At 52.0% G+C, this 25,412-nt stretch overlaps 3 protein-coding genes across 3 annotated transcripts in view; 1 reads left to right on the top strand and 2 right to left on the bottom strand.

The window, feature by feature from the left end:
- Positions 1–4,572: 4,572 nt before the first annotated feature.
- On the top strand, positions 4,573–9,456 carry LOC139167074 (olfactory receptor 52K1-like). The gene is given in 4 exon segments (XM_070751502.1): positions 4,573–5,339; positions 5,341–5,526; positions 7,377–7,552; positions 9,419–9,456. Coding segments are annotated over 4 exon segments (1,167 nt in total).
- Positions 9,457–9,756: 300 nt separating this feature from the next.
- Positions 9,757–24,832, bottom strand: LOC139166149 (ribonucleoside-diphosphate reductase large subunit-like). The gene is given in 16 exon segments (XM_070749356.1): positions 9,757–9,918; positions 9,920–10,027; positions 10,500–10,688; positions 12,141–12,236; positions 12,469–12,604; positions 12,848–12,924; positions 13,835–14,056; positions 15,247–15,396; positions 16,773–16,974; positions 19,036–19,115; positions 20,301–20,462; positions 20,703–20,786; positions 20,939–21,080; positions 22,540–22,702; positions 23,585–23,624; positions 24,788–24,832. Coding segments are annotated over 14 exon segments (1,866 nt in total). The 5' UTR covers positions 22,683–22,702; positions 23,585–23,624; positions 24,788–24,832; the 3' UTR covers positions 9,757–9,843.
- LOC139167075 (ribonucleoside-diphosphate reductase large subunit-like) overlaps positions 23,544–25,412 on the bottom strand; it is a 6,094-nt gene continuing 4,225 nt past the window's right edge. The window contains exons 4-5 of the mRNA XM_070751503.1: positions 24,788–24,847; positions 23,544–23,624 (exon numbers count right to left, since the gene is read on the bottom strand). Of these exons, the coding sequence (XP_070607604.1) occupies positions 23,544–23,624; positions 24,788–24,847 (141 nt within the window). The remainder of the gene's footprint in view (positions 23,625–24,787; positions 24,848–25,412) is intronic.

Below are 25,412 nucleotides of genomic sequence, written 5' to 3' on the forward strand. Positions count from 1 at the left end.
CTTCCAGCGATGGACCAACCACAACTTCTTGAAACAACTTCTGTTCCATCTCTGTGATACTCACACTCTGTCTACCCATCTCATCTAGCTCCCTCTGAAGTGCCCGTTCTATCTCTATTTATTCTATCTCCATCTATTTATCCCTCTATTAATCCATCTATATCTATCTATGTCCTTCTCTATCACTATCATCCATACCTATCCATCTATCATTTCTATCTCTCTCTCTCTGTCTGTCTATATCTCTATCAATCGATCTATCACCCGTCTCTACTCTTATCATCTATCTATCTCTATATTATGTCTATCATCTATATCTTCTCTCTCTCTCTCTCTCATATGTATCTTATATCTCTTGGTGGCACAGTGCTTAGAGGGCAGCACTGTAGGCTCCTTCAGCTAACTGCCAGCTGTAGTTCAGCAGTTCAAATCTCACCACCAGCTCAAGGTTGACTCAGCCTTCCCTCCTTCCGAGGGGGGGGGTTAAATGAGGACCCCGATTGTTGGGAGCAAGAGGCAGATTCTGTAAACCACTTAGAGGGCAGGAAAAGCACTAGGAAGTGACATGTAAGTCTAAATGGTATTGCTATTTCTTCCACTCTCCCTCCCTCCTTCCTTCCTTCCTTCCTTCCTCCTTCCTTCCTCCTTCCTTCCTCCTTCCTTCCTCCTTCCTTCCTTCCTCCTTCCTTCGTTCCTCCTTCCTTCGTTTCTCCTTCCTTCCTTCCTTCCTCCTTCCTTCCTTCCTTCCTCCTTCCTTCCTTCCTTCCGAGGGGGGGGGTCAAATGAGGACCCAGAGTTTTGGGGAAAGAGGCAGATTCTGTAAACTGCTTAGAGAGGGCTGGAAAAAGCACCACGAAGCAGTATATAAGTGCCAATGCTATTGCTATTTCATTGTGCTAGAACTGGAAGGGGCCTTGGAGGTCCTCTAGTCCAACCCACTCCTCAAGTCAGGAGTCTTTATACAATCCCAGTCAGATGGGTGTCCAGTCCATTTCTGGAAGGCTCCACTGATGGAGCACCACCGCTTCAGGAAGCAACCTTGAGTGATGTTTCACATTCAACTCCTCCTCAGTTCATGATGAACCTGGGCAGGAGCAACGGAGGGGCTGGAGTAGTGGCCTCCCCAGGGCCAGAACCCCACAGGACCGGGGTGGCAACTCCCTGCTGGCACGCTGCACAACCCATGTCCTCTGAGCCAGGTTTGCCACCTGGGGACACCTGGGTTTCTCTCAGGCCACCCTCTGCTGGGGAAAGACCTCTCTCCCCCCCGGGGGGGCTGCCTTGATATGGGCAGGTAGGAGTTCTGACCGCAACCTGGGCAGGAAACCTTTCAGCCGGCCCTTCAAAAGGATTCCCTCTAAGGGAAGAGGGGCCCAGGCAGAGGTGGGCAGCTGGCCTGGCTCCCCCTTCCTGGGACTTCGGTGAGTAGATGGTCAGTGTTCCTGGAGAGATTGAGGATTCGGAGGGGGGGGGCAAACTGACAGGGAGGGTGGGAGGGAGGGAGGCACCCAGTTCTCTAAGATTTCTCCTTTGAGGGCCGTTTCCATCCTGCCCACCAGATCTGGCTTCCCTGGGTCCATTATGTGAACTGGCGCTGTCCCAGAGTTCCCTGAGCAAAGGATCAACCCCTGCCCATACAAAACCCACCCTTTAATTCAAAAAAACCTGGAACACAATGATGAAAGAGATAACAGAGTTGGAAGGGACCTTGGAGGTCTTCTAGTCCAACCCCTTGCTGGTGTAGGAGATCCTCCATCACGCCAGTCCAATAGCAGTCCAATCTCTTCTTGAAGGTCTCCAGTGGTGGGCCGTTCCACTGGTCAACCGCTCTCACTGTCAGAAAGTTCCTCATTTCCAGGTTGAATCTCCCTTTGGTCAGCTTCCATCCATTGTTCCTTGTCTGGCCTTCTGGTGCCTCGGAACACAATGTGACCCCCTCTTCCCTGTGGCAGCCCCTCAAGTATCTGTAGACTGCCCTCATGTCCCCCCTGGACCCCCTCTCTGCTACTCTGTCCATGCCCAGTTCCTGCCACCTCACTTCCTACGTTTGTGTTTCTAGTCCCTTTATCATATTTCAGACAAAAGGCCGTCCAGTTGCTTCTTAAAAGCCTCCAGTGATGGCGCATCCACGACTTTCTTGTGGCAAGCAGTCCCACGGAGTAATTGTCCTCACTGTCAGGAAATGTCTCCTTAGTTCTTAGGTTCCTTCTCTCCTTGATTAGTTCCCACCCGTTGCTTCTTGTCCTGCCTTCTGGGGGGGGGCTTTGGGGAATAGATTGAATCCCCCCTCCCTCCTTCTTCCTGCCATACCCTCAAATATTGGGAGCTTGCTGTCATGTCCCCCCGGTCTTTCTCTTCATTAGAGACCCCCCCCCAATCCCCTCAATTGCTTCTGGTACAGACAATTACTCCGTGGGACTGCTTGCCACAAGAAAGTCGTGGATGCGCCATCACTGGGGGCTTTTAAGAAGCAACTGGACGGCCATTCGTCTGAAATATGATAAAGGGACTAGAAACACAAACATGGGAAGTGAGGTGGCAGGAACTGGACATGGACAGACTAGCCGAGAGGAGGCCCAGGGGGGACATGAGGGCAGTCTACAGGTTCTTGAGGGGCTGCCACAGGGAGGAGGGGGTCACACTGTTTTCCAAAGCAGCAGAGGTCCAGACCAGCAGCTGACCGAGGAAACTGACCAAAGATGATTGGTTTTAAGAACTGGGGGTTTTACAGTATATTTTAATGTTAGATTTCTTATAGGTTTTTGTATTTACCTTTGTTGTGAGCCGCCCTGAGTCTCAGCAGAAGGGCAGCTTAGAAATCTAATAAAGAAATGGATGGACGGAGGGATGGATGGACGGAGGGACGGATGGACGGAGGGATGGACGGAGGGACGGAGGCTCTTCTGCTTTTGTTCCCATTACACTTTCTCAGCCCCTTCTTCTCAGCAGGAGAGAAGCGAACACTCCGCAAAGCCAGAGCTGCAAAGGCTGCGACAATGGTGCCCACGCACATCTGCCCAACATGTGGCAGGACATGTGGTGCCCGTGTAGGCCTCACCAGCCCCCTGTGGACACATCGCGGACATCCCACAACCCGTTAGACGTCAAGGCCTTCCTCAAACACGATGGACAAACGGCATCCCTGCCTTGTTTTCCTGACAGGTAACGGACTTCCCCACGCAAGAGTCCAAGTGTGAAACTGTCTGATGGGGTCATTCGGGCCAAGCCCCCATTTCTGCTCAGAGCAGGGATCCATGCGCAGAGCATCGTCTAGGAACAGCTGCAGTCAGCCCTCACACAACCCAAGAGGTAGTTTCCAATAAATATTCAGTCTTGGAATGCCAATCAAATCCTCCTTGGTGATTCAGACATTTTTCTTTCTTTCTTTCTTTCTTTCTTTCATTCATTCATTCTTTCTCTTTCTTTCATTCATTCATTCATTCATTCATTCATTCATTCATTCATGCTTCTCCGCAGCCTCAGGGCATCTCACAGGAGAGATAGACACAAAATTCGAGAGCAGAACAGGCAGAAATCTAAAGTTAAAAGAGGCTAAAACCCCCAATTCATAAAAGCAACCGTCCACATTCGCCCTTTCAAATTGCACAGCACTTAACGGCCCCTGGACCTGCTGGCAGAGATCAGCACCTAAAGCCTTACAAAAGGCGAGGAGGGTGGGGGCAGTGCAAATCTCCAGGGGAAGTTGATTCCAGAGGGCCGGGGCCACCACAGAGAAGGCTCTTCCCTTGGGTCCCGCCAGAGGGCATTGCCTGGCTGACAATGGAGAAGGAGAAGGAAAAGGCTGACCTGGAGAAGGCTGACTCTGTGGGACCTGACCGGTCACTGGGATTCATGAGGCAGGAGGCGGTCCCATAAGTAATCTGGTCCTAAGCCATGTAAGGCTTTATAGGTCATAACCAAATTGTCCGGAGACCAATCGGCAGCTCACGGAGTGATGGTGAGATGTGGGCAGAGCTTGGGAAGGCCATGATGGCTCGTGCGCCTGCATTCTGCACTATTTGAACACTCTTCAAAGGTAGCCCCATGTAGAGAGTGTTGCAGTAGTCGACCCTCGAGGTGATGAGGGCATGAGTGACCATGAGCAGTGAGTCCCGGTCCAAATAGGGCCGCAACTGGTGCACCCGTGCAAATGTCCCCCTCGCCACAGCTGAGAGGTGGTGTTCTAAACTCAGCTGTGGATCGAGGAGGACGCCCAAGTTGTGGACCCTCTCTGAGGGGGTCAAAAGTCTCCCCCCCCAGGGTAATGGACAGACAGATGGAATTGTCCTTGGGAAGCAAAACCCACAGCCACTCCGTCTTGTCAGGGTTGAACTTGAACTTGTTGACACCCATCCAGACCCCCAACAGCCTCCAGGCATCGGCACATCACTTCCACCGCTTCACTGAGTTCATGATCCTCTTAGGGAACCTGATCAGCGCTAGAAGAGAGTTGGGTTTGTGGAGGACGAGGGATGGAGGGAGAACTCTGGGGTCAACTCAGCTTCTTCTTCTACAGAATCGAGCCACGTCTGACGTCTGAGGTCCATCCACCTGCCAGCCACGGGAGCAGAGATGCACAACAGCCCATCCAACGTGTCCTACGTGGAATTCACCCTCACCCCGTTTCCAGGTCTCCAGGAGTTCCGGCCCCTCCTGGCCATTCCTTTCTCCTGCCTGTTCCTCCTCATCATGACGGCCAACTCCATCGTGATCTACACGGTGAAGGCGGAGGACACCCTCCACTCCCCCATGTGCCTGCTCATCGCCTTGCTCTTGGCGGTCAACCTCGTGGGGACTTTGGCCATCCTGCCCAGGATGCTCCTCAGCCTGGTGCTCCCGTCCAGGCGCATCTCCCTGACCGAATGCCTGGTGCAAATGTTCTTCCTCTACTTCACGACTCTCCTGGACTGCAACGTCCTTCTGACGATGGCTCTGGACCGGTTCCTGGCCATCTGTCGCCCGCTGCGCTATGCAGACCTCATGACCCCCAGACTCCTGAGCCTCCTGGCGCTGCTCTCCCTGCTGAGAAGCCTTGGGACCGTTGGGCCGGTGGTGGGCTTGGCCTCCCGGGTGCGGTTCTGCCGTTCAAACGTCATCAGCCATTTCGCCTGCGAACACATGGCTGTCATGAGGCTGTCCTGCAGCGACATCTCCGTGAACAAGGAGGTAGGGATGTCCATCAGGTGCTTTGACCTCCTCTTTGACCTCAGCCTCCTGCTGGCTTCCTACAGCCGGATTGTCCACACGGCTCTGAAGAAGAGCTCCGGCAACGTCCGTCGCAAGGTCTTCCACACTTGCAGCACCCTCGGGATCGTCATTGTGGTCAGCTACTCCTCTCGCCTCTTCGTCCGTCTTCCGACTCGCCAAATCGGCCTCGCAGGACGTCCACAACCTCATCAGCGCAACCTACCTGCTCTTCCCCTGGACTGTCCACCCTCTGATCTACGGCGTGAGAACCAGAGAGATCAGAGCCAGGCTGCTGAAACTTTTCCAGAAAAACAAACTCTCTGCGCTTCTCAAATCTGGGTGAGTTGCCCGAAATTGCGCAAAAGTGGTTTTTCTCTGATGTGGCGTAAGAAAAATCTGGGCCCCACAATGTAATTAGAAAGGCCCTTTAGCCAAATTGGCATCAGAAAACCGTTTTTGCCACGAGAGGCCTGTCTCTGCAAATACTGCCAGTAGGAATCAAGGATAAATGTTGCGCTTTAAGCAAATCACCCCAGAGATACATGGCACATTTCCCGTGATCCCTTCGGGTCCCCGTATGCATAGTGGTCTGTTTTTGTATTGCTTTTATTTGATGTTGTGTTTGGGCCTGGGCCAGTTGTTGCCCCCACGTGAGAGATGCGTCACCAGTGATTGTGAAAGCTTGGCTGACAGCCAGGAAAACGTGGCAGGCAGTCCATCGGATAGTCTCTCTTCTTTGGATTCAGATGCTGAACAGATAATCAATATGCGTAGCCATAGAGCAATGCAACGTACGGCTCAATTAAGGGATTATCAATGGTGATTATGGTGTCACCTGTGTTTGGGTGTGGTCCACAGAATGAGGGCTGGGTGTGGTTCCCATAATGAGGGCTAGTTACAAAAGGGAACAGAGGCAGAGGCAAACTGTGGGTGTTTATCTGTGTGGTTTGTGGTTCCTGCTTTGAAGCCTCTGCTCTGTGCCTTTATTTATTTATTATTTATTTATTGTTAGAGTTGGAAGGGACCATGCGGGTCATCAAGTCCAACCCCCTGCCTAAGCAGGAACCCTATAGCATCCCAAATGGCAGTTCAATTTCCTCTTGAAAATGTCCATAGTATTGGCGTTCACGTCCGCTGGTAGGTTGTTCCACTGGTTGATCGTTCTGACCGTCAGGAAGTTCTTCCTTATCTCCAGGTTGAATCTCTCCTTGGTCAACTTCCAACCATTGTTCCCTGGAGAATAAAGTGATCCCCTCCTCTCTGTGGCAACCCCTCGTATACCTGTAGACTGCTATCATGTCCACTCTGGCCCTCCTTTTCTCTAGGCTATCCATGCCCAGTTCCAGCAACCTCTCTTCATAAGTCTTGGTTTCTAGACCCCTGATCATTTTGGTTGCTCTTTTCTGCACCCTCTCCAGTGTCTTTTTTGAAATGTGGTGACCAGAACTGAACACAGTACTCCAGGTGTGGTCTGACCAGAGGGTAGTAGAGTGGTATTAGTACTTCCCTGGTCTTGGAGTGTATTCCTCTGTTGATGCAGCTTAGGATTGTGTTGGCTTTTTTGGCTGCTGCTACACATTGTTGGCTCATGTTTAGTTGATTGTCCACCAAGACTCCGAGGTCTCTTTCGCAATCTCTTGGATTTCAGCCCAGCATTGTCAGGCAAGTGGGAGTTGAACACTCTGGAACTATCTGCTGCTCTCGTGCCTCAAGAATTCAGAGAACTCCTGGAACGTTTCTGCTACATGAATTTTGTACTTGTTTGCTTTTTCATAAACTTTGTATCTAGCTGAATTTTTGCCTCAAACTGTGTTTTACTCCTGAAAATAAGGACAGTTTTCTTTAGCCTTTTCGTTTAATACACATTTGCTGATTAGCAATGCGCGTGTGTGTGTCTGACCTTCTTTCCTGGACAGTTAATTATCGCCTGAGCCTGGTCAGGCAGAACATTTGACAATAAAGTTTTTTCCCTTTTATTCCCTTGGGATTTTTCTTACATGTGGTGACAAACCACCCCTGACCCTTCCCAACAGGGACAGTGGACTTTAAAGTATCTACAAAAACATCTCAAAACCTTTTCCATTCAGATGAAACTAAAGCCAGCCATGGTAATTTGCTGAAATGACATTTACGAACTGTCAAGGCTTCAGGTAACGTCCGAACTCAGACTTATTACGCGTGCCTGACAGCCTCCGATTGCAAGCGCTCCAGCGGAGCCACGCCAAGCTGGGAGAACATCTGGGGCTTCTGAAAATTCTCCACCTGACGCGGAGAGTTTTGGTGGCCAAGGATGAAGTCAGAGCTGGAGGGATGCGTGAGAGGCTGCGCTACCTGCGCCACCCAGAAACACCACTCGGACTCAGAGGTGGGCTGCTAAGGTGGAATGGTGGCATGTGCTCTCCCCCTCCACCCCCCGTGGCTCTGAGTGCTAGCGGAGCCCAGCGTAATCACACACAGACAAGCCTGTGTACCTGGCACCAGTGTTCCCTCTAATTTTGGGGGGGGAGGGCGGAAAAGTATAGTGTCTGAGCGGCAGTCCCTTCGGGACTGGGCGGCACAGAAATAATAAATAAATAAACAAACAAAAAACACACCCTGTTTTGCCTCAGAGAATTTCAAAATAAAACACTGCACTGTGTGTCTATGAGTGAGCTCATCATAGGGCAACTCTCTCAATATCAAAATGCCACTTAAATAGTTGAGCTAGTTTCAAACTAGATTTTGATTTTCTTTCTCTCTTCCTTACTCCCATTCTTTTTCTTTCTCTTTTCCTCCCTCTCTTTTTTCTATCTGTTTCTCTCTCTTCCTCTCTCTCTCCTTCCCTCTCACTCTTTCCCTCTCGGCTTCTGGGCAGGTTTGGAAAACTCTGAGTTGATGATGATTTTTAAGCGAGTGATTGCTCACTGCTCAGCTTAGAGGGAACTATGATTGGCACCCGAGTCTGAGAGTGAGGAGTGAGGAGTGGGTGTGGTGTCCGAGGCTGAAAGCCAAGCAGGGCCTGCTGCACCTCCAGTGGTGCCCATGGGTGACTCGGAAGAGGAGTGGCTTCTGGATGCCAGAGTAAGCAGAGTTGCCAAAAGACACGAGTGGCTGAGCAAGAGGAGGTCTCTGTGTGAATAGACCTCTAGGATGCTTGGCCACGCCTTCTGCCTATCTAAGGTCCAGCCCTGTGACATGTCAGTGCAGAAGTTGACTTTCGTTACGTTCCGAATGCCGGCTCAGATTCCGCTCTTGGACTGTTGTTATTTTAAATGATGAATTTAGAACTGAGGAGTTGGGATCAATTATCTCCTGGCTTCCTGCCAACTCACAGTGAGTCACTTAATGAGAGCTGTGCGATCAAAGAAGGTATTGACGAGTTGATTTATGTTCTGGGACTCTAATGGGCAGTGATCCTTAAACAAACTTCAGGGTGTCCAGGGGGAGAAGCATTTTGAAATCCCCTGACATTTCCCTGTAACCTGCGATCTAGTTAAGGCCGCGTCATAGATGACCTCACACCAAACGGCCGAGCCCTGGAGAAATATTGGGAGCCGAGGAGGAAGCAAGTTGTTGCCAGAGTTATGGTCATTTTTGCTTGACTCTGCCAGGCAGCGCGATCCATTTATTTATTTTTTTACATTTTTCCCTGACTTTTAAACATTTTATTAGTTTCTTTCCCACCCACCCCCCCGATTTATTCTGGGTTTTTTTCACTAATTCCTTGATAATTCCGATATTTCCTGAACGCCGATTTCCCTGATAATTCTGATTCCTATTTTCCGGGTTTTGCTGGACACACCCTGAGACTTATTCCTTGACAAACCTCTGCTCCTAAAATATTAGAATTGCGTGCTTAAATCCGTGGGAGGGGCTATTTCGAGAGGTGGGGGTGTTTCTGGGAGAGAACAGTACAGGTTCCCATCACTTGCTTCTTGCCCCACCTGCCCTGGAGAATAGGCTGAGCCCCCTCTGCTCTGCTCTTCTCAAATATCGGGAGGCAGCGAGTCCATCTAGGAAGCCCCCCCCCCCAAAAAGTGAGTTCAAAGTGACCCAGCAGCAACTGTGGGCGAAGGTCTCAAAGTCGGGCCCTTTACTCATCCCACCCAAGGGAGTCTTTATTATTGATGCACTCAAGAAGCCTCCAGGGTCCAGGGTTCTACGCACAGGCAGAGCAGCCGAATACAATAAATAGTCCAAACGGAAGCCACACAATGAGGCCACCGAACATCCCCCGGTTCCGTCCCGGCAGCCCAGCCTGGCAAGCGACAGGGACAGTCGGGATCTTAACGGAGCAGAGGTTTTCCAAGGGTGTGTGACGAGGCAGAGGGGGGGGGATCTGACTGACTCCTTCCCCAAAGCCCCCACCCCACCCCCCATGGGAGAGATGGGAAAGGGCGGAGCAGAAGGCTGAACCTGCCTCCCTGGGGGCGGGACAAGGAGCAGCCCCTCCCACAGCTACGTAAGGGCACTTAAGGGATTCTGGCTACAGCTGTTGGACCCCTCCCCCCCGTCCCGCTTGACCTAACCCCCCAATCCTGCCTTGGCCATCTCCAAGGGAAGGCACGTGCAGGACGGCTGCCCAATTTCCCCCAGGCTGAGCCCCACAGCCTGCCCCGTGACCTAGACCAGAGCTTCCTATCCTAGCTGGGGGGGAGGGAGGCGGGAGGAGGCCCCTTAAGACCCACACATGACGCACTCGTCCCGGTTCTCCAGGGAGCAGACCATGGCCGCCGTGTTCCTCTCCTTCTCCCTCCTCCTCCTTGGAGCTCTTCTCCTTCAGCTTCTCCTTGTTGAGGGTGAACTGGATGGGGTTGGCGGCCGGCTTGGTCCGCAGGTAGTACATCCCCGTCTTCAGGCCCTGCGGGAGGCAAGCGCACACCAGCTCAAGAACCCAAGGGCGGAGGCGACGTCTAGTCCCCCTTGAGGCACAAAAGCCAGCTGGGTGACCGGGCGAATCGCTAGGAAACCAGTTCTAGTCCCGCCTTAGGCATGACCACCGAGAGGCTGACTTTGGGCCAATCACGGGGGGCAGTGAGTTCTAGTCCCCGCCTTAGGCAGGAGAGCTGGCCTGGTGGTGTTACTTTCGTGCAGATAGAATAGAACAGAACAGAATTCTCTATTGGCCAAGCGTGATCGGACACCCAAGGAATTGGCCTTTGGTGCAGACGCTTTGATGACCCAACTAGGGGACAGCATCAGTACAGTTGGTGGAGGTGCCTGTTCAAAGGGAGCCAGGTTTAGCTTCATGGGTCTCCGCAGCCTGCTACAGGAGGTGCCCTGAGAATCTGCACAGAAACACACACACTCTCACACACACACACCCCGCTCACCTGCTTCCAGCCGTAGAAGTGCATGCTGGTCAGCTTGCCGTAGTTGGGCTCCGCAATGTGGATGTTGAGAGACTGGCTCTGGTCGATGAAGGCTCCCCGGTCAGCCGCCATCTTCAGGATGGTCTTCTGCGAGATCTCCCACACCGTCTTGTAGAGCTGCTTCAAGTCCTCGGGGATCTCGGAGATATTCTGGAAGGCAGAAGGGCAGCGGGGGGAGGGCTCTCTCTCTCTCTCTCTCTCTGACCAGGGGGAGCGAGCAGGAAGCCCCCGCAGGCATAGGAGCCCAGGACAGAAGTCTTCTTTTAAAAAACAATAGTTATGAATTAAATGTCTGCACTGCCCATCTCAACTGAGTGACCCTGGGCAGTTTCCCATATCATTGCAACCAACCTGCCTTCCCCTGAGGAGGAAATATCTACAGACCCCTCACATCCTGGACATAAACCGTTTCGACTTCTCCCCTCTGGACCCTGCTATGGGGCATTGGACGCCCAAGCCAGGCGTAGGGGCAGTTTCCTCCCTGTGCCATCACTCTGCTAAAGGCCTAATTTCCACAGCACTGTCTTATGCCCGAGGACATTGACCCATGGTGTAAGGCTGCCTTATTTTTACCCTCTCACCTCTCCCACATCCTTCTCTTATTGATAAAACTACTATGGCTATTAACCGCTTTGTTGCTCTGCATTTACACCGAGAGCTCCTGAGAAATCCCTCCTGTGTCTCCAATGAAGAATTCTGTTCAATGACGTATTCTACCTTACAGGGTGTCTGGGGGGGGGGAAGCATTTTGAAATCCCCTGACATTTCCCTGTAACTCGCAGTCTAGTGCAGGCACACTCGTAGGTGGCGTCACACCAAGCGGCTGAGCCCTGGAGAAATAGTGGGAGCTGAGGAAGGAAGTTGTGGCCACAGTCATGGTCATTTTTGCTTCACTCGGCCAGGCAGCGGGATCTGGGGGGGGGGGGGGGGTTTACATGATTTTTCCCTGACTTTTAAACATTTTAATACAGTTTGGTTTTTTCCTGATTTATTCCATTTCTTTTCACGAATTCCCTGATAATTCCCTAATATTTCCCGAACTGCCGATTTCCCTGATAATTCCCAGATTTCCAGGCTTGCTGGACACTCTGTCTGTCTTAAGATCACATCAATGCATGAATGAAAACAGAACAGATTAAACCTGACAAATAAACACAGAAATATATTAAAAACACAAGGCCCGCATTAAAGGGTCCTTCTTAGAAAGCTCAGATGAGCCCCGGTGCCAAAGCCGACATCTGTAACACACCCACGCCAGACTTCACACAGCTGTCTAGGAAACCCACACGCCTGCATGGGAACAACCACCATGGAGCTGTGCTTCTGCCTTTCTGTCTACTGCACAAAAGCCGTGCGTTGTGCAGCCTACACAACATCCCTGGGTCAGGGGCAGGCAGTTCCACGGGAGAAGGCTGCTGGGCTAGGTTTGAGGGGTCAGGGGGCTGTTTCATCGCACAACAGTGTATAGTCACACAATGATGCGCAACTGGAGGGAAGCTGAGCTGTGCCCCACACGTGGCATCTCTGGGGCGGAGCAGAGAAACAGACAGGGCTCCTGACCAGCGCAGGAGGGGGGGACCCAGGACCACTGGCCGGACGTACCTGGATGGAGCCACTGAAGGCGATGATCTGGTTCTTCATCTCCTCGCTCCACAGGCCTCTCTCGGTCAGGTCCTTCAGCAAGTGGGGGTTCACTATCTGCAGCCCCAAAACACCAGCCCCTGAACAACCGGGTCCAGAAAGGTGGGGAAATCAGGGGCAGCACGCTTCACACGCACACACACACAGCATTGCTTTAGCAGCTCTTAGAACGTCGGGACCAGCTGCGTCCAAGCCCCAATGAGCCCAGGACCCTCCCCACAGCTCTGGGCCTGGGGATGGGCTGGGTGGGTGGGGGGCTTCCTTCCAAGGCCCCCAGGACCGCCCTCACCTGGAACTCCCCCGAGAGAACCCGCCGGGTGTAGATGTTGCTGGTGTAGGGCTCCACGGACTCGTTGTTCCCCAAAATCTGAGCCGTGGAAGCCGTGGGCATCGGGGCCACCAGGAGGCTGTTCCTGACCCCGTACCTGGAAGAGACCGGCAGGAGAAAAGGGGGGGAGGGCTGAGGGGGGGGGCAGCAGACACCGAGGGCAAACCAGGAAAGGGGCAGGGGCACGTTTCCCCCCCCCCCCTGCGCTGGGCACCCACCCTCTCTGCAGGGGGGGGGTCTCCTACTGGGGATGTTACACAGGGTCTTCTAGCTACCCAAGTGCTCAGAAAAGGGGGGGGCATACAAATCTAATAAATTATTATAAATTATTATTACTCACTGTGCGATTTTTGCCTTCAGAGCGCTCCAGTCCCAAAGGCCCGTGGGGGTCACGTCCCACATGTCGTACTGAAGGATCTGTGGGAGGGAGGGAGGGGAGGCAGCCCCCTTTATTCCAGCTCACCTACACGCCCCACAGAGCAGGGCCTGGCAAGGCAGGGAGCCTGCCCCCCAAACGTCCTGGCCCGAGGGGAGCTGAGAGGGGGAGTTCTTTTTTTAAAAAACAGATTTTATTTACATATATAAACAATACACATTTAAAATTTACAAAGAATGAAAAATAAAAAGCGGGCGAGTGTGCGGCAAGTCTGTATAACAGTATTAATTATGTACATTTTCTATTGCCTCTTTTAAATAATAATTGATCATTACTGACTGACTGACAAGGGGAAAAAGACCCATCTACCGCTTCCTTGTGCTTTTCCAGCCCCCTCTAAGCGGTTTACACAATCAGCATATTTGCCCCCAACAATCCAGGTCCCCGTTTGAGCCCCCTGGGAAGGACGGAAGGCGGAGTCCCCCTTGAGCCGGTGGGGAGATTTGAACGGCTGGACTGGTGGCAGCCGGGTATCGGCAGTAGACGGCAGGGCCGCATTCTAACCCCTGCACCACCGAGGCCGGCCTGCCCTCCCTCCCTCCCTCCCTCCCTCCCAGCCATAGCAATAGCACTAAACTTATCTACCGTTTCACAGGCCTTTCCCTGCCCCCTCTAAGTGGTTTACAGGCTCAGCATACTTGCCCCTAACACTTGGGGTCCTCACTCGACCCCCCTGGGAAGGACGGAAGGCCGAGTCCACCTTGCGGCCGTGGGGAGATTTGAATGGCTGAACTACAGCCAGCAGCCAACAGAAGCAGCCTGCAGTCCTGCACTCTAACCACTATGCCACCAAGGCCTCACAGCAGCCCAGGCATGTCCAGCCCCCCCACCCCGCCCCCCGGACACATACAGCCCCCCCCTGGTCTGAAGCCCCCTCCTCCCTCCACTTACCCCCCTGCTGACGGGGCTGCCCTGGTAGGTCTCGTAAGGCCCCTCCTCCCTGGCCAGGTGGCAGCTGGCCTCCAGGGCCGAGTGGTAGATGGTCTCGAAGATCTGCTGGTTGAGCAGCTGGGCCTCGGGGCTCTCGAAGGGGAAGCGCATGAGGATGAAGGCGTCGGCCAGGCCCTGCACCCCAATGCCGATGGGGCGGTGGCGCCGGTTGGAGGTCTCGGCCTGGAGGGAGGGGAGGGAGGGAAGGGCTCAGCCGGCCTCGTCTCGGAGAGCCCCTCCCCCTAAACCTGGCCCTCTAAGGGGAGGCAGGAAGTCGGTCTCCTCCATGGCAGCCCCTGCCCCCCACCGACCCCTCTGCCCCCCCTGACCTCTGGGGGCCCTCCAACCTTTGGGCCTCAACGGCCGTCCCGTCCCCCAAGCAGGGGGAGAAGGTTGCCCCGGGTGTCCACGGAGGCCCTGGTGGTCCCAAAGGGGGCTCTGTTCCCCAAGAGGCCCCTGGGCTTTCTGGTCTTCCTTCGAAGACTTCTCACTCCTCATCCAAGAGGCTTCTCTGTCAGCTCCCGAAGGGGCACAAGCCCTTCCCCACCATGGAAGCTTCCGGGATTCAAAGGGAAACCAGAAAGCCCAGTTGCCTCTTGGGGGAGAAGAAACAACCTTTGGGTCACCCTGGATTGGCCCCTGGTGGTCGCTGTTGTTTTAAAATCGTTTTAATGGGCTGACCTTTAGTTTTAAAAGGATTCAATGTTGTGTTTTGTTCTCTTTTGTTTTGATCATGAGCCGCCCAGGGTCGGTGGAAAGATGGGCAGCTCTGTAAATGAGTCTTTGGGGGAATCTCCCTGCCTGAGGCTTGACGGGCACCTCGCTGAACAATCACTGTGACTGGTGACCAGGGATGGGCTCCTACGGGGACGGTCAGGGACGCAGAACCGGGAGGAAAAAATGGATATTTTCTTTCTTTCTTCCCCTTCTGGGGTCCGGACATGCTTTACCCATCGCAGTAAATGAGGCTGAACGTGCATAATTTTAGAAGAGCTCTGTGCATGCGTGTATGCATGTGTACATTCACATACAGTTTATGTAATGTATATTTTTGTGTGCCTGTGTGTAATATGCACGTACACACATGGCATATATACGCATAGAATTAAAGAGTATGTTTTGGATGTTCAGTCATAGTAAATGGAGGGAGATTGCGTCTCTTTGAGGAGGAGAGGCCGGGCCCCCTCACCCAAACCCTGGACATGAGTGACATCAACTTGGCCACCTTTAAGCCACCCCCTTGGGTCACATGATTGTCAACCCCTCCCACCTGGTCACATGGCCTGCAAGCCACACCCACCAAATCAGCCACGCCCACAGTGGGGTGGGCCTTTTTGCAGCCCTTGGCCCCTCCTGTGCCCCCCCCCAAATACCTCTGGCACCGGGTAGTGGTTGATGTCGATGATCTTGTTCAGGTTCCGGACGATGACCTTGGTGACCTCGGCCAGCCTCTGGAAGTCGTAGCTGTGCTCCGGGGTCACGTACATGTTGAGGGCTACGGAGGCCAGGTTGCAGACGGCCACCTGGGAGGGGCGAGCGGAGGGGGGCTCTCATACGGGCCTCCTCTTCCCCTGGAGGACCCCCCCCCTCTCCCCAACCGGAGCCCGGCCCTCGGGCCCCACCCCCCCACCCCCCCCAGCACCCGGACCCTGAACTTTGGCCCCACAATTCACTTCCCTTCATTCTGATGCTCTGCTCCAGCTGATAGAATAATAATAGTAATAATAATAGTAATAATAGTTATTATTATTATTACTATTATTTATTAGATTTGTAGGCCACCCCTCTCCGAAGCCTTGGAATGGTTGTCTTTGCAATGGATCAGGTGGAACGGCTTTAAATTGTTTGGGTTTTAGTCTTATTGGGTGTTTTAAACTCTGTGTTTTGTGTTTATTTTATTATGTAATCCAAGTAAAATAAAGAAATACAACTGTGGGCCTGAAAGGGCTGTGGGTGCGGCCCCCACTCCGCTGGGTTTCCGAAAAGCCTTGATGTATACAAACAAAATGGCAAAACACACCTACTATAGAAACCGTAACATTAGGTCACTAAACTAGGAAAGTCAACAGAACAGTTGACACTTATGTCCTCTACGTCAAAGACAATTCTACGTACACGACGAAAGAGAACCAGAAATAAGTGTGAATAACCTACAAATAGGAGCTTAAATCAAATCGTCAAATTCAATCATGGTCAAAAGTAAAATGGCATGAACGCAACATTTCAGTATGTACAGTGTTACATGTTTATAATACATACTGTATTTTTCTTTATTATTGTTTTGTACCATTCTCTTTCTTTTCTTATTTTATATATTTAATTTTTTTCAAGGGGAAAAGAAAGCTAGGCTTGGCCAGCAGGCCTGGAGACTGTGAGAACTGACCCCTTCCATCCGGCTGAGACACGGACTGATTGGGATGTCTGGTGTATGAAGGCAGTGGCCACAGGGTTGGGCTTTTACTATGATGGTTGTTGTCAAATGTCTTTTATTATCGTGTAATTTTAACTCATGGAATTTTTTATTATGGAAATGTTTTAATCTAATTATGACACTGTTTTATTCCTACTTGCTGTCAGCCGCCCTAAGTCCTCAGGGAGTGGGCGGCATATAAATGGAATTAAATTAAGTGAAATTACATTAAACTCAATTTAATTAAGTATCAGCCTATCTGGCCTCTCCCTTTCTCTGGGGGAGGCTTCCCCCACTCACAGCCTCTGGCCGGCCCCACCCTGAAGCTCTTGACCAGGGAGTGAATCAGGGGGCTTTGTGGCAGGGGTCTCCTAAGAGCCCCTTCTGGGTTTGGCCTGAAGGGACAGCGGAGGGGAGGAAGGAGAGAAGAGGGAGGAAACGGGGAAGGACAAGGGAAAGGAGGAAGAGGAGGAGGAGGAGGAGGCCCACCTCATCCTGGCTGGTGTACTCCACGATCTCGGTGCAGAGGTTGCTGCACTTGATGGTGCCCAGGTTCTGCTGGTTGCTCTTCCGGTTGCAGGAGTCCTTGTAGAGCATGTAGGGCGTCCCGGTCTCCGTCTGGGACTCGATGATGGCGTACCAGAGCTGCTGGGCCTTCACCACTTTGCGCACCCGGCCTTGCTTCTCGTAGCTGCAGGGGGCAAGGGCAGGGCTTCCAGGACCTCCGCCAACACCTCCCCACCCCGGCCTCAGCCCAAGCACACCAACGGTGTGTTGGTGCGATGTACGTAACGGGTTGGATTTGGCAATATATAAACAAACAATCCATGTGCATTTAAATGAATTGTGAAACTATAGCTTCAAGAGCTAGTGTTGCCGTTGGCCACAAGAGGGAGCCAGCAGCATCTCTCTCTCTCTCTCTCTCTCTCTCTCTCTCTCTCTCTCTCTCTCTCTCTCTCTCTCTCTCTGACAAGCTGAACAAGCAAGGCTCATAGGATTTGTATATGTGTAGGACTCGGACTGTTCTTGACTGAGATATTTGCCAAAGTAAATAAAATGTATACACTTAACGTATCTGGTTTGTCTTACTGGACCATTACTCGTATCTCTGGGCCATCGGCCGGATATCTGCTAGGCACTTTTCCTCTGTGCATCCTTGGTAACTTTGGCGGGACCCAGGGGAAGAGCCTTCTCTGTGGCGGCCCCGGCCCTCTGGAATCAACTCCCCCCGGAGATTAGAACTGCCCCCACCCTCCTTGTCTTTCGCAAACTACTCAAGACCCACCTATATCGCCAGGCATGGGGGAGTTGAGACACCTCCCCCAGGCTTCTATATTTTATGTTTGGGTATGTATGTGCTGTTTGGTTTTTAAATATGGCAGGGTTAATATTTAATATTAGTTTTGTTTCGCTATAACATTGCTTTTATTATTGCTGTGAGCCGCCCCGAGTCTTCGGAGAGGGGCGGCATACAAATCTAATAAATTATTATTAATTATTATTATTAACTGAAGGGCCACTCTGCTTAACAGGGCCCCCTAGCAAGAGGGAAGGGCGTGCGGAGGACCTATGCCAGAGGGGCCGAGTTGGGGGAGACCCCTCCCCTCCTCTCTTCCAGGCCCAATTCAGGCCATTGTGAGAAGCCTCACTCAGCTACTGGCTACCAGTGGACAGCTGGTTTGATGTCCTTCTTGTCTGACGCCTGCTCCACCCCAGCCCAGTAACTCTTAGCTGCTTATCCAGGAAACAGGAGAGATGACACCCCCCCCCTTGGCCCCATGACCCCTGCCCCCCACTCCAGTCAGAAGGGCCCCCGCCCCCAACACAAAGCACCCACCTTCCGCCTGAGTCCACTGGCCGGGCCCCTCAGTCACCTCCAGCAGGGGGATAACTAGCCATCCTGCCCACCTCCATGTAATGCAAACCCTCAGCCCCCAAGAGCCTCCTCCCTAGTGGCCCCCTGCGCCCCCTCCCAACTTGCTGGGTGGAGCCCCTGGGAGACCCTGGAGGGCAGGGGAGGAAGCTCTACGGAGTGTGCAGAGTGACCCCTGAGTGGTCAAGGATGCACATGCACTGAGGGAAACAGGGGGCTCCAGCAGATACCCAGGAGAGAGGAGAAATTGTTCAGTCAAGACATTAAGGTGTATAGAGTGGTGTTTACTTTAGAAATAGAACAGTCAAGTTAAACACTCCGGCCATGCACGTTCACATCAGTCAATATCTCTCAATACAATAATAATGTTTCTGCCTTTGTCTTACATATCAGACATACATTAGAGCTGACAAATGCATCAAACCATCACAGAGCTTACGACATCAGCCACAGTGAATCAGCAGAAAGAGCAGAGAATCGTGCTTTCTGGCTCCCTCTTATGGCCATTTGCAACACTACCTCTTAAAGCTATAGTGTTCAATACAAACAAACATTGTTAGCTAGTTTATACATTGCCAACCCAACTGTTTATATATACAGTAGTACTAACAGCCCTCCAGCCACCCCACCGTCTCTTCTTCCGCACAGAATCCTTTCCAGTGTGGGTTAAATGGCCGTTTGGCATTTTATGGTTGCATTTCTTGAACTGCCCCTTTACAAACACGGTTACGTTTAGTTTCATCAAACACCATCGTGGCTTGCTCAGGAAATCCCTGGTGCTGAACCTGTTCATTTCCTGGTGCAAATGCCTCCCGAAACGTCCTGCAGACCCCCTGCCGGCTCCACTCCGCCCCTCCCAGCCCAGGCGGCCCTCCCTACCTTTCATAGAGCCGCTCAAACTCTTCTCCCCAGACCTCGTCCAGACCGGGACATTCGTTTGGACACATCAGGGACCAGTCCTGTGGAAGGAGGGGCAAAGCTCAACTCCCGTGGGCTGGAGACCCCCACCCAGAAGAAAGAGACTCAGCCCAGGGGGACCTCCTGCTGCGGCCCTCGAGGAAGGCCACGGGTGAGGGGCCCACATCTAAGTGTTCTCCCCGTCAGGGGGGAATGTTTTCCAAACCCTGTCGTTGTAGGGAGGGGGGGTTTCATTGCTTTAATTGCTCCAGATATTTATTTCCAGCCCTAACCAGGGGCTATTAATGTACCCAAGATCTTTCACTGTTACTCTCTGCAAAGAATGTTTTCCAAGCCCTAAGTCTTTGCAGGGTTTTTCCCATTGCTCTACTTGCTCCGAATGTGTCTTTCCAGGTGCTAATGATGTTCCCAGTTCTTACTGGCTTGCAGGCTCTTTCATTGTTACTCTCAGAATAAATAAAAAAATTAAGCCCTAACCAGGGGATAAAGTAATGTGCTGAAGCTGACCAGACTAAGGACGCTGGCCAGATGAATCCCTGGGAAGCAGATTCTTTTCCCCTATTTTCCTCCCCAAAAACTAAAGTGCGTCTTATATTCCGGTGTGTCTTATACTCCGAAAAATACAGTATCTACCGCTTCCCTCTCTAAGCGGTTTACAAAGTCAGCCCCTTGCCCCCAACAATCTGGGTCCTCATTTGACCCACCTGGGAAGGACAGAAGGCTGAGTCAACCTTGAGCCAGTGGTGAGATTTGAACTGTTAAACTACAGCCGGCAGTCAGCAGAAGCAGCTCGCAGTGCTGCACCAAGGCCCATAAAGCAAACCCACCGTTCGCTATGGGGTGTTTTTGCTGAAAGGGTCTCCAGGGAAGTCTGGTGCCTGCGGGACCCTGCAAATGTGGGCAGCGGCTCAGCACCTGGCATGTGGCCACAGGACCCTGACGAACGGCCACCAGAACCCGACTGCTTTGGGGCGGGGCCAATCAACTGGTCTTAGGTCGAGGACTACCTGCAGGCCTTCCTTTTGCAGATTAACCCTAATGCCTTAATCATAACCACCTCAAACCGACGTTCATGAGGGCGCCTGATTCAAGATGAGCCCACGAGAATAAGCCCCACCCTTTCTAGGCCACAAATGGCAGGGTCCAGTTTGGCTCTGTGGCCAGTTTCAAGGGGGGCCACTCCTGCCCAGCCGAGTGTCCGAGGACTCAGCCACGATCCCCGTTACCTGGTTGGTCTCCACCCGCTTCATGAAGAGGTCCGGGATCCAGAGGGCGAAGAAAAGGTCCCGAGCCCTCTGCTCCTCCTTCCCCGTGTTCTTCTTCAAGTCCAGAAACTCAAAGATGTCGAAGTGCCACGGCTCCAGGTAGATGGCAAAGGCCCCGGGTCTCTGGGGAGAAAGGCCAGGACCGCAGGCTAGTGTCCTATCTTGTCAATAAAGCATCTCCTCCTCCTCCTCCTGCCTTAGTTAAGCCTAAAAGTGATACTCTCTGTGCATGTAGGGTGAAAGTTGCTTATTTGGCCCTTCGATTGTTCTAGCTAAGAGCACAAGGTTAAAACCAGAAATCACGGGCGCGATCCCCTCCCGCGCATGTCCGTGACCAGCCCCCCCTGGGAGAAGACCGCCTACCTTATTCCCCCCTTGGTCCACGTAGCGAGCTGTGTTGTTGTAGACCCTCAACATGGGGACCAGCCCGTTGGAGTTGCCGTTGGTCTGGAAAATGAAGAAGGTTGTAGAGGGTGAGACAGGCCCAGGGAGAGGGGCTCCCTCGAAGGCAGGAGCGGGGTGGGGATGTCCCGAGCATCCCGGGGGGGAGGGGGAAGCGACCCGTGGGAACCCGCCCAGGCTGCCCACAGCAAACATACCCCAGCAATGTAGCTGCCAGTGGCCCGGATGCAGCTGACGGCCACCCCGATGCCCCCCGCGGACTTGGAGATGAGTGCGCAGTGCTTCAGGGTGTCGTAGATGCCCTCGATGCTGTCGTCCTTCATGCACAGCAGGAAGCAGCTGGAGGGGAGGGAGAGGCCGGTGTGCAGGCGCCGGGGCAGCCAGGTCCCCTCCCAGCCCAGGCTGAGCCCAGGCTGAGCTTTTGCCCAGCAACACGGCTGCGCTTCCAAACCCAGACCTAGACCAGCCTGTGGGTCGCGAGCCTTTTGGGGGTTGAATGCCCCTTCCACAGGGGTCACCTAAGACCCTCGGAAAACACATAGGCCTACTCCCTCCAGCCCTAAGTCCTTGCAGGCTTGTCTTCATCCCTACTCCCTCTGAATAAGTTCTTTCTTCCAGCCTTTGACCAGGGGATAAAATACTGTGCTGAAGCTGCCCAGACGAAGGACGCTAGTCGGGTAGATTCCTCCCCCCCCCCCCATTTTCATCCCCCAAAACTAAGGTGCGTCTTATACTCTGAAAACTACGGTATTCCCAACGGTCTTAGGAACCGAGACAACCATAATTTTATGGCTGAGAACCTGTACTAAAGGGTCGCAGCATTAGGAAAGTTGAGAGCCACCTGAAGGGAATCTGGGCAGTTTGTTTGTTTGTATGTTCAGACAACCAGAGAGAGGGACAGTGTCTTCCCTCGTGCCATCACTCTGCTGAACCCCCAACTCTCACAACAGATAAAATACAAAAAAGTGCTGGGTTTTTTGGTCTATTATTTATTTATTTATTGGATTGGACTGGACTGGACTGTATGCTGCCCCTCTCCGAGCATCCAGGGTGGCTCACAACATATATAAGACAACATAATATGTATTTATATTAACCCACAGGGCATGGCTGCAGGATTTTTATCCCTTTTATTATTATTATTATTATTATTATTATTATTATTATTATTAGCTTCCACCCTTTATTGGCTGTATGGTTTATTATTATTATTATTATTGTTGTTGTTGTTGTTGTTGTTGTTGTTGTTGTTGTTGTTGTTGTTGTTGTTGTTGTATTCTGTTGTTTTCAAGTACACTGAGAAAGCTTCTGTACCAGAGACAAATTCCTTGTGTACCTAACTTGGCCAAATAAAGTGTTGTGTCTACTTTTGCAATTAAAGTTTTTTCCTAATCAAGCTAAATTTTGATGAATTTCCCAGGGCCACAGATAGACGTTATCTTGACCTGGGCAAAGGGCTGCAGATTCCAAGAGCCCTGGTGGCCCAGCCGTTAGAGTGCAGGATGGAAGGCTGAGTCTGCCCACGGGCACCAGTTCGGTCCCGAGTGGCTCTTGCTTGAGTCAACCTTCCACCCTCCCAAGGTGGGTCAAATGAGGACCCAGATTGTTGGGGGAAAGAGGCTAAAACCCTCGGGGGGTGGGGGGATATAAAGCACTACAAGGCGGTATACAAGTCTAAGCGCTGGTGTAAGAGCTGTTGCAACAGGACCCGAGGCAATCACTGAAAAATCCCTTCCATCTTTCTTCCCTGCTGCCCTCCAGATGCCGGAATCCGGCTACGACCAGCCGGCCCACTTACCTGGAGAGCTGGGGGCGGTTGGTGCCGGCGTTGAAGAGGGTGGGGGAGGCGTGGGTGAACCACTTCTCCGACAGGAGGTTGTACGTCTCGATGGCCGCCTCAATGTCGTCCTTGTGGATCCCCACCGAGACCCTCATCAGCATGTGCTGCGGACGCTCGGCCACTGCAGGGGGGGGGGCGAGAAGGTTGTGGTGGTTACGCATTGGGCCAGGGGGGAGAGAGACCTGCCCCCACACTTACAGGTCAGTCCTTGGTTTACAACTTTATTTATTTATTATTTTATTTATTGGATTTGTATGCCGCCCCTCTCCATAGACTCAGGGCGGCTAACAACAATGATAAAAACAGCATGTGACAATCCAATACTAAAATAACTAAAACAAAACTTATTATAAAACCAAACATACGTATAGACATACCATGCATAAATTGTAGAGGCCTAGTGGGAAAGAATATCTCAGTTCCCCCATGCCTGACGGCAGAGGTGGGTTTTAAGAAGTTTACGAAAGGTGAGGAGGGTGGGGGCAATTCTAATCTCTGGGGGGAGTTGCTCCTTTAGTGACTGTCCAAGGTTACAATGGAGCTCCAGAAGGTACTTATGGTCCTCACACCCTGCAGTCACATTTGTGACTCTCAACAACCAGGGGAGCTGGACTCGCCCGTTTCAGAGGAGGTCCGAAGTTTCAGGAATTACAACTCAGCAGGCCTGTAGAATGACCGGTTCATGCAGGATTTAAACTGAGGAGAGTCAGGCTGGCTAGGAGGGTCCCACGGGGGCCCACTGCTCCCTGGTCAAATGGGCAGGCAGGTCAAATTGGTGGGTGTGAAGCCCACCGTGTTTTCCGAGACCTTCTGGGGAATGGAGTCCAACCATTTCTCTCTGGGTGGTTTCCCAGAAGAGCCCCTGTGATGCCTGGCAGTTCCAAAACGTGCTGCCCACCACCCACCCACCCACCCACCCACCCCCGATTCTTTTGCCGGGTTTTATGGAAAGTTCAATAAAGTTAAGAACCCTTGTACAAAGGACAGAGTCCACCGTACAAACCTTTAGAGTTGGTTTTCAGAAGATAGGAGCGCTCCAGGGTCTGAAAGGTTTTCAAAGAAATCAGGGTCACCAAGGGGCAACGAAATAACGCAACCATTTATCACCAACAACATACTTTAAATCTATTGCCAGCCCCCAAATGTGCTCCCTATAACTGCCCCACATCCCCCCTCCCTGCCCCCCTCACCTCCCAGTGGCCTGGACCCAGCAGAACCCAATACGAGGAGGCTTCGAAGCTCTGCTTAAGACCCCCGGAAGCCCCTGTGCCCTTCCTTGGTCTGGAAAGGCCCTTTCTGGCTACGTGTCTCCAACTGCCCCCACCAAGACCACCACCCAAACCAACCCAGGAGTAAAACTAAGCTTATAAATCCTTGGTTTTTTTTAGCAAGGATGGAAGGCTGCATATGTGGTTACGTGAACTGCCCTGTTGGCTGGTAGACCAACAATGGTGGGTAAGTAACTGGGGCCATCAACCTTGGTTCTACTGTCCTTAATGTGTCAAGAATGACCAGCCCTCTGGCTATGGAAACAAGTTAAAAGAGGAAGGAAGGAAAGGAGAAAGGGGAGGGAAGGAGGGCAGAAGGGAGGAACTCTGGTGTGAGAAGAGAACAATCTCTCCAGAACAGTTGTGAGTTCTCCAACTTTTAGAGGCTTTGAAGGCCAGATAATCGCTGGTTACGGAGGGTTTAACCTTGTTGTTCTGCTCGGGTCAATATGACCCGAAATAAAATTTGAGCCTGTAGATTATTGGTCATGCGGATATCCAATTTGTGATTGACTTTTCCTCACTTGAGGGGTTCTTACTATGAGTGTTTGTTTTGTTTTGGCTACACGCTGATTGTTGCATTTTGTTACACCTGAAACAGTACAAGTGTATAGTGAATGCAAGCACAACAGCAGTGTTAAATAGTTTTCCTGCATGTCCCATAGAGTTGGACTAGGTGGTCTTCATGTTCCCCTCTACAACTCCAGGATTCTTCAGACTGTCCTGTCTCTCGGATGGAAAGTGGGCGTCCGTGAGTTCAAGGCCCCCCTGAAAGCCAGATGGGTGGGGTTAGGCCAGCCCCCCTCTCAGCCCGACCCACCTCACAGGGGTTGTATGTGAGGAGGAAACAGTGTGTGTGTTCACAATGCACAATACCTATTTGTAAATATAGCAGAAGACAGGATACAAGCAAATAAATAGATGGACTCCCACCTTACCTTGAAGCCAAAGTAATTGTAGGAGAAATCCCGGTCATAGATGATTGCAGAATTCAGTCGCTGTGGAAGGGGGGAAAGCCCAGGACATCAGGGTCAGCACTGAGATCACTTGACCCTCAATCAAATGTGCAGCTATCGTGTTCATAAACATGCTAAAATTCAAAGGGTCATGGGGGGGGGGGGGGATCTAATCTGACTTCTGAGTGACACACTGCTCTTGACTATCTGTGAAGGATCCAAAGCAGTTTGACCAGAGCTGGGGGCTGTGAATACCCCCACATTTCACGGCCAAATTGCATTGATTGGATGAGTATGTGTGTTAGGAACCCCCCCACCAATGGCACTCCCACCAACTCTAGACAGGGCAGGCCTGTGTATCTAAACCCCCTCCCTCTTCTGGCAATGAGGATGTTCCCTAGTTGGGTCACGAAACGTCTGCAAGGAAGCCCCCCAGCTCTGGGACATAGAAGCCTAGAAGACTGATGGCAGAAAAAGACCCCCTGGTCCATCTGGTCTGCCCTTATACCATTTCCTGTATTTTATCTTAGGATGGATCTGTGTTTAGGTCCCAGGCACGGTTACATTCAGTCACTGTGGATTGACCAACCATGTCTGCTGGGAGTTT

This window comes from Erythrolamprus reginae, chromosome 4 (genome assembly GCF_031021105.1).
Source record: "Erythrolamprus reginae isolate rEryReg1 chromosome 4, rEryReg1.hap1, whole genome shotgun sequence".
Taxonomy (NCBI): Eukaryota; Metazoa; Chordata; class Lepidosauria; order Squamata; family Dipsadidae; genus Erythrolamprus; species Erythrolamprus reginae.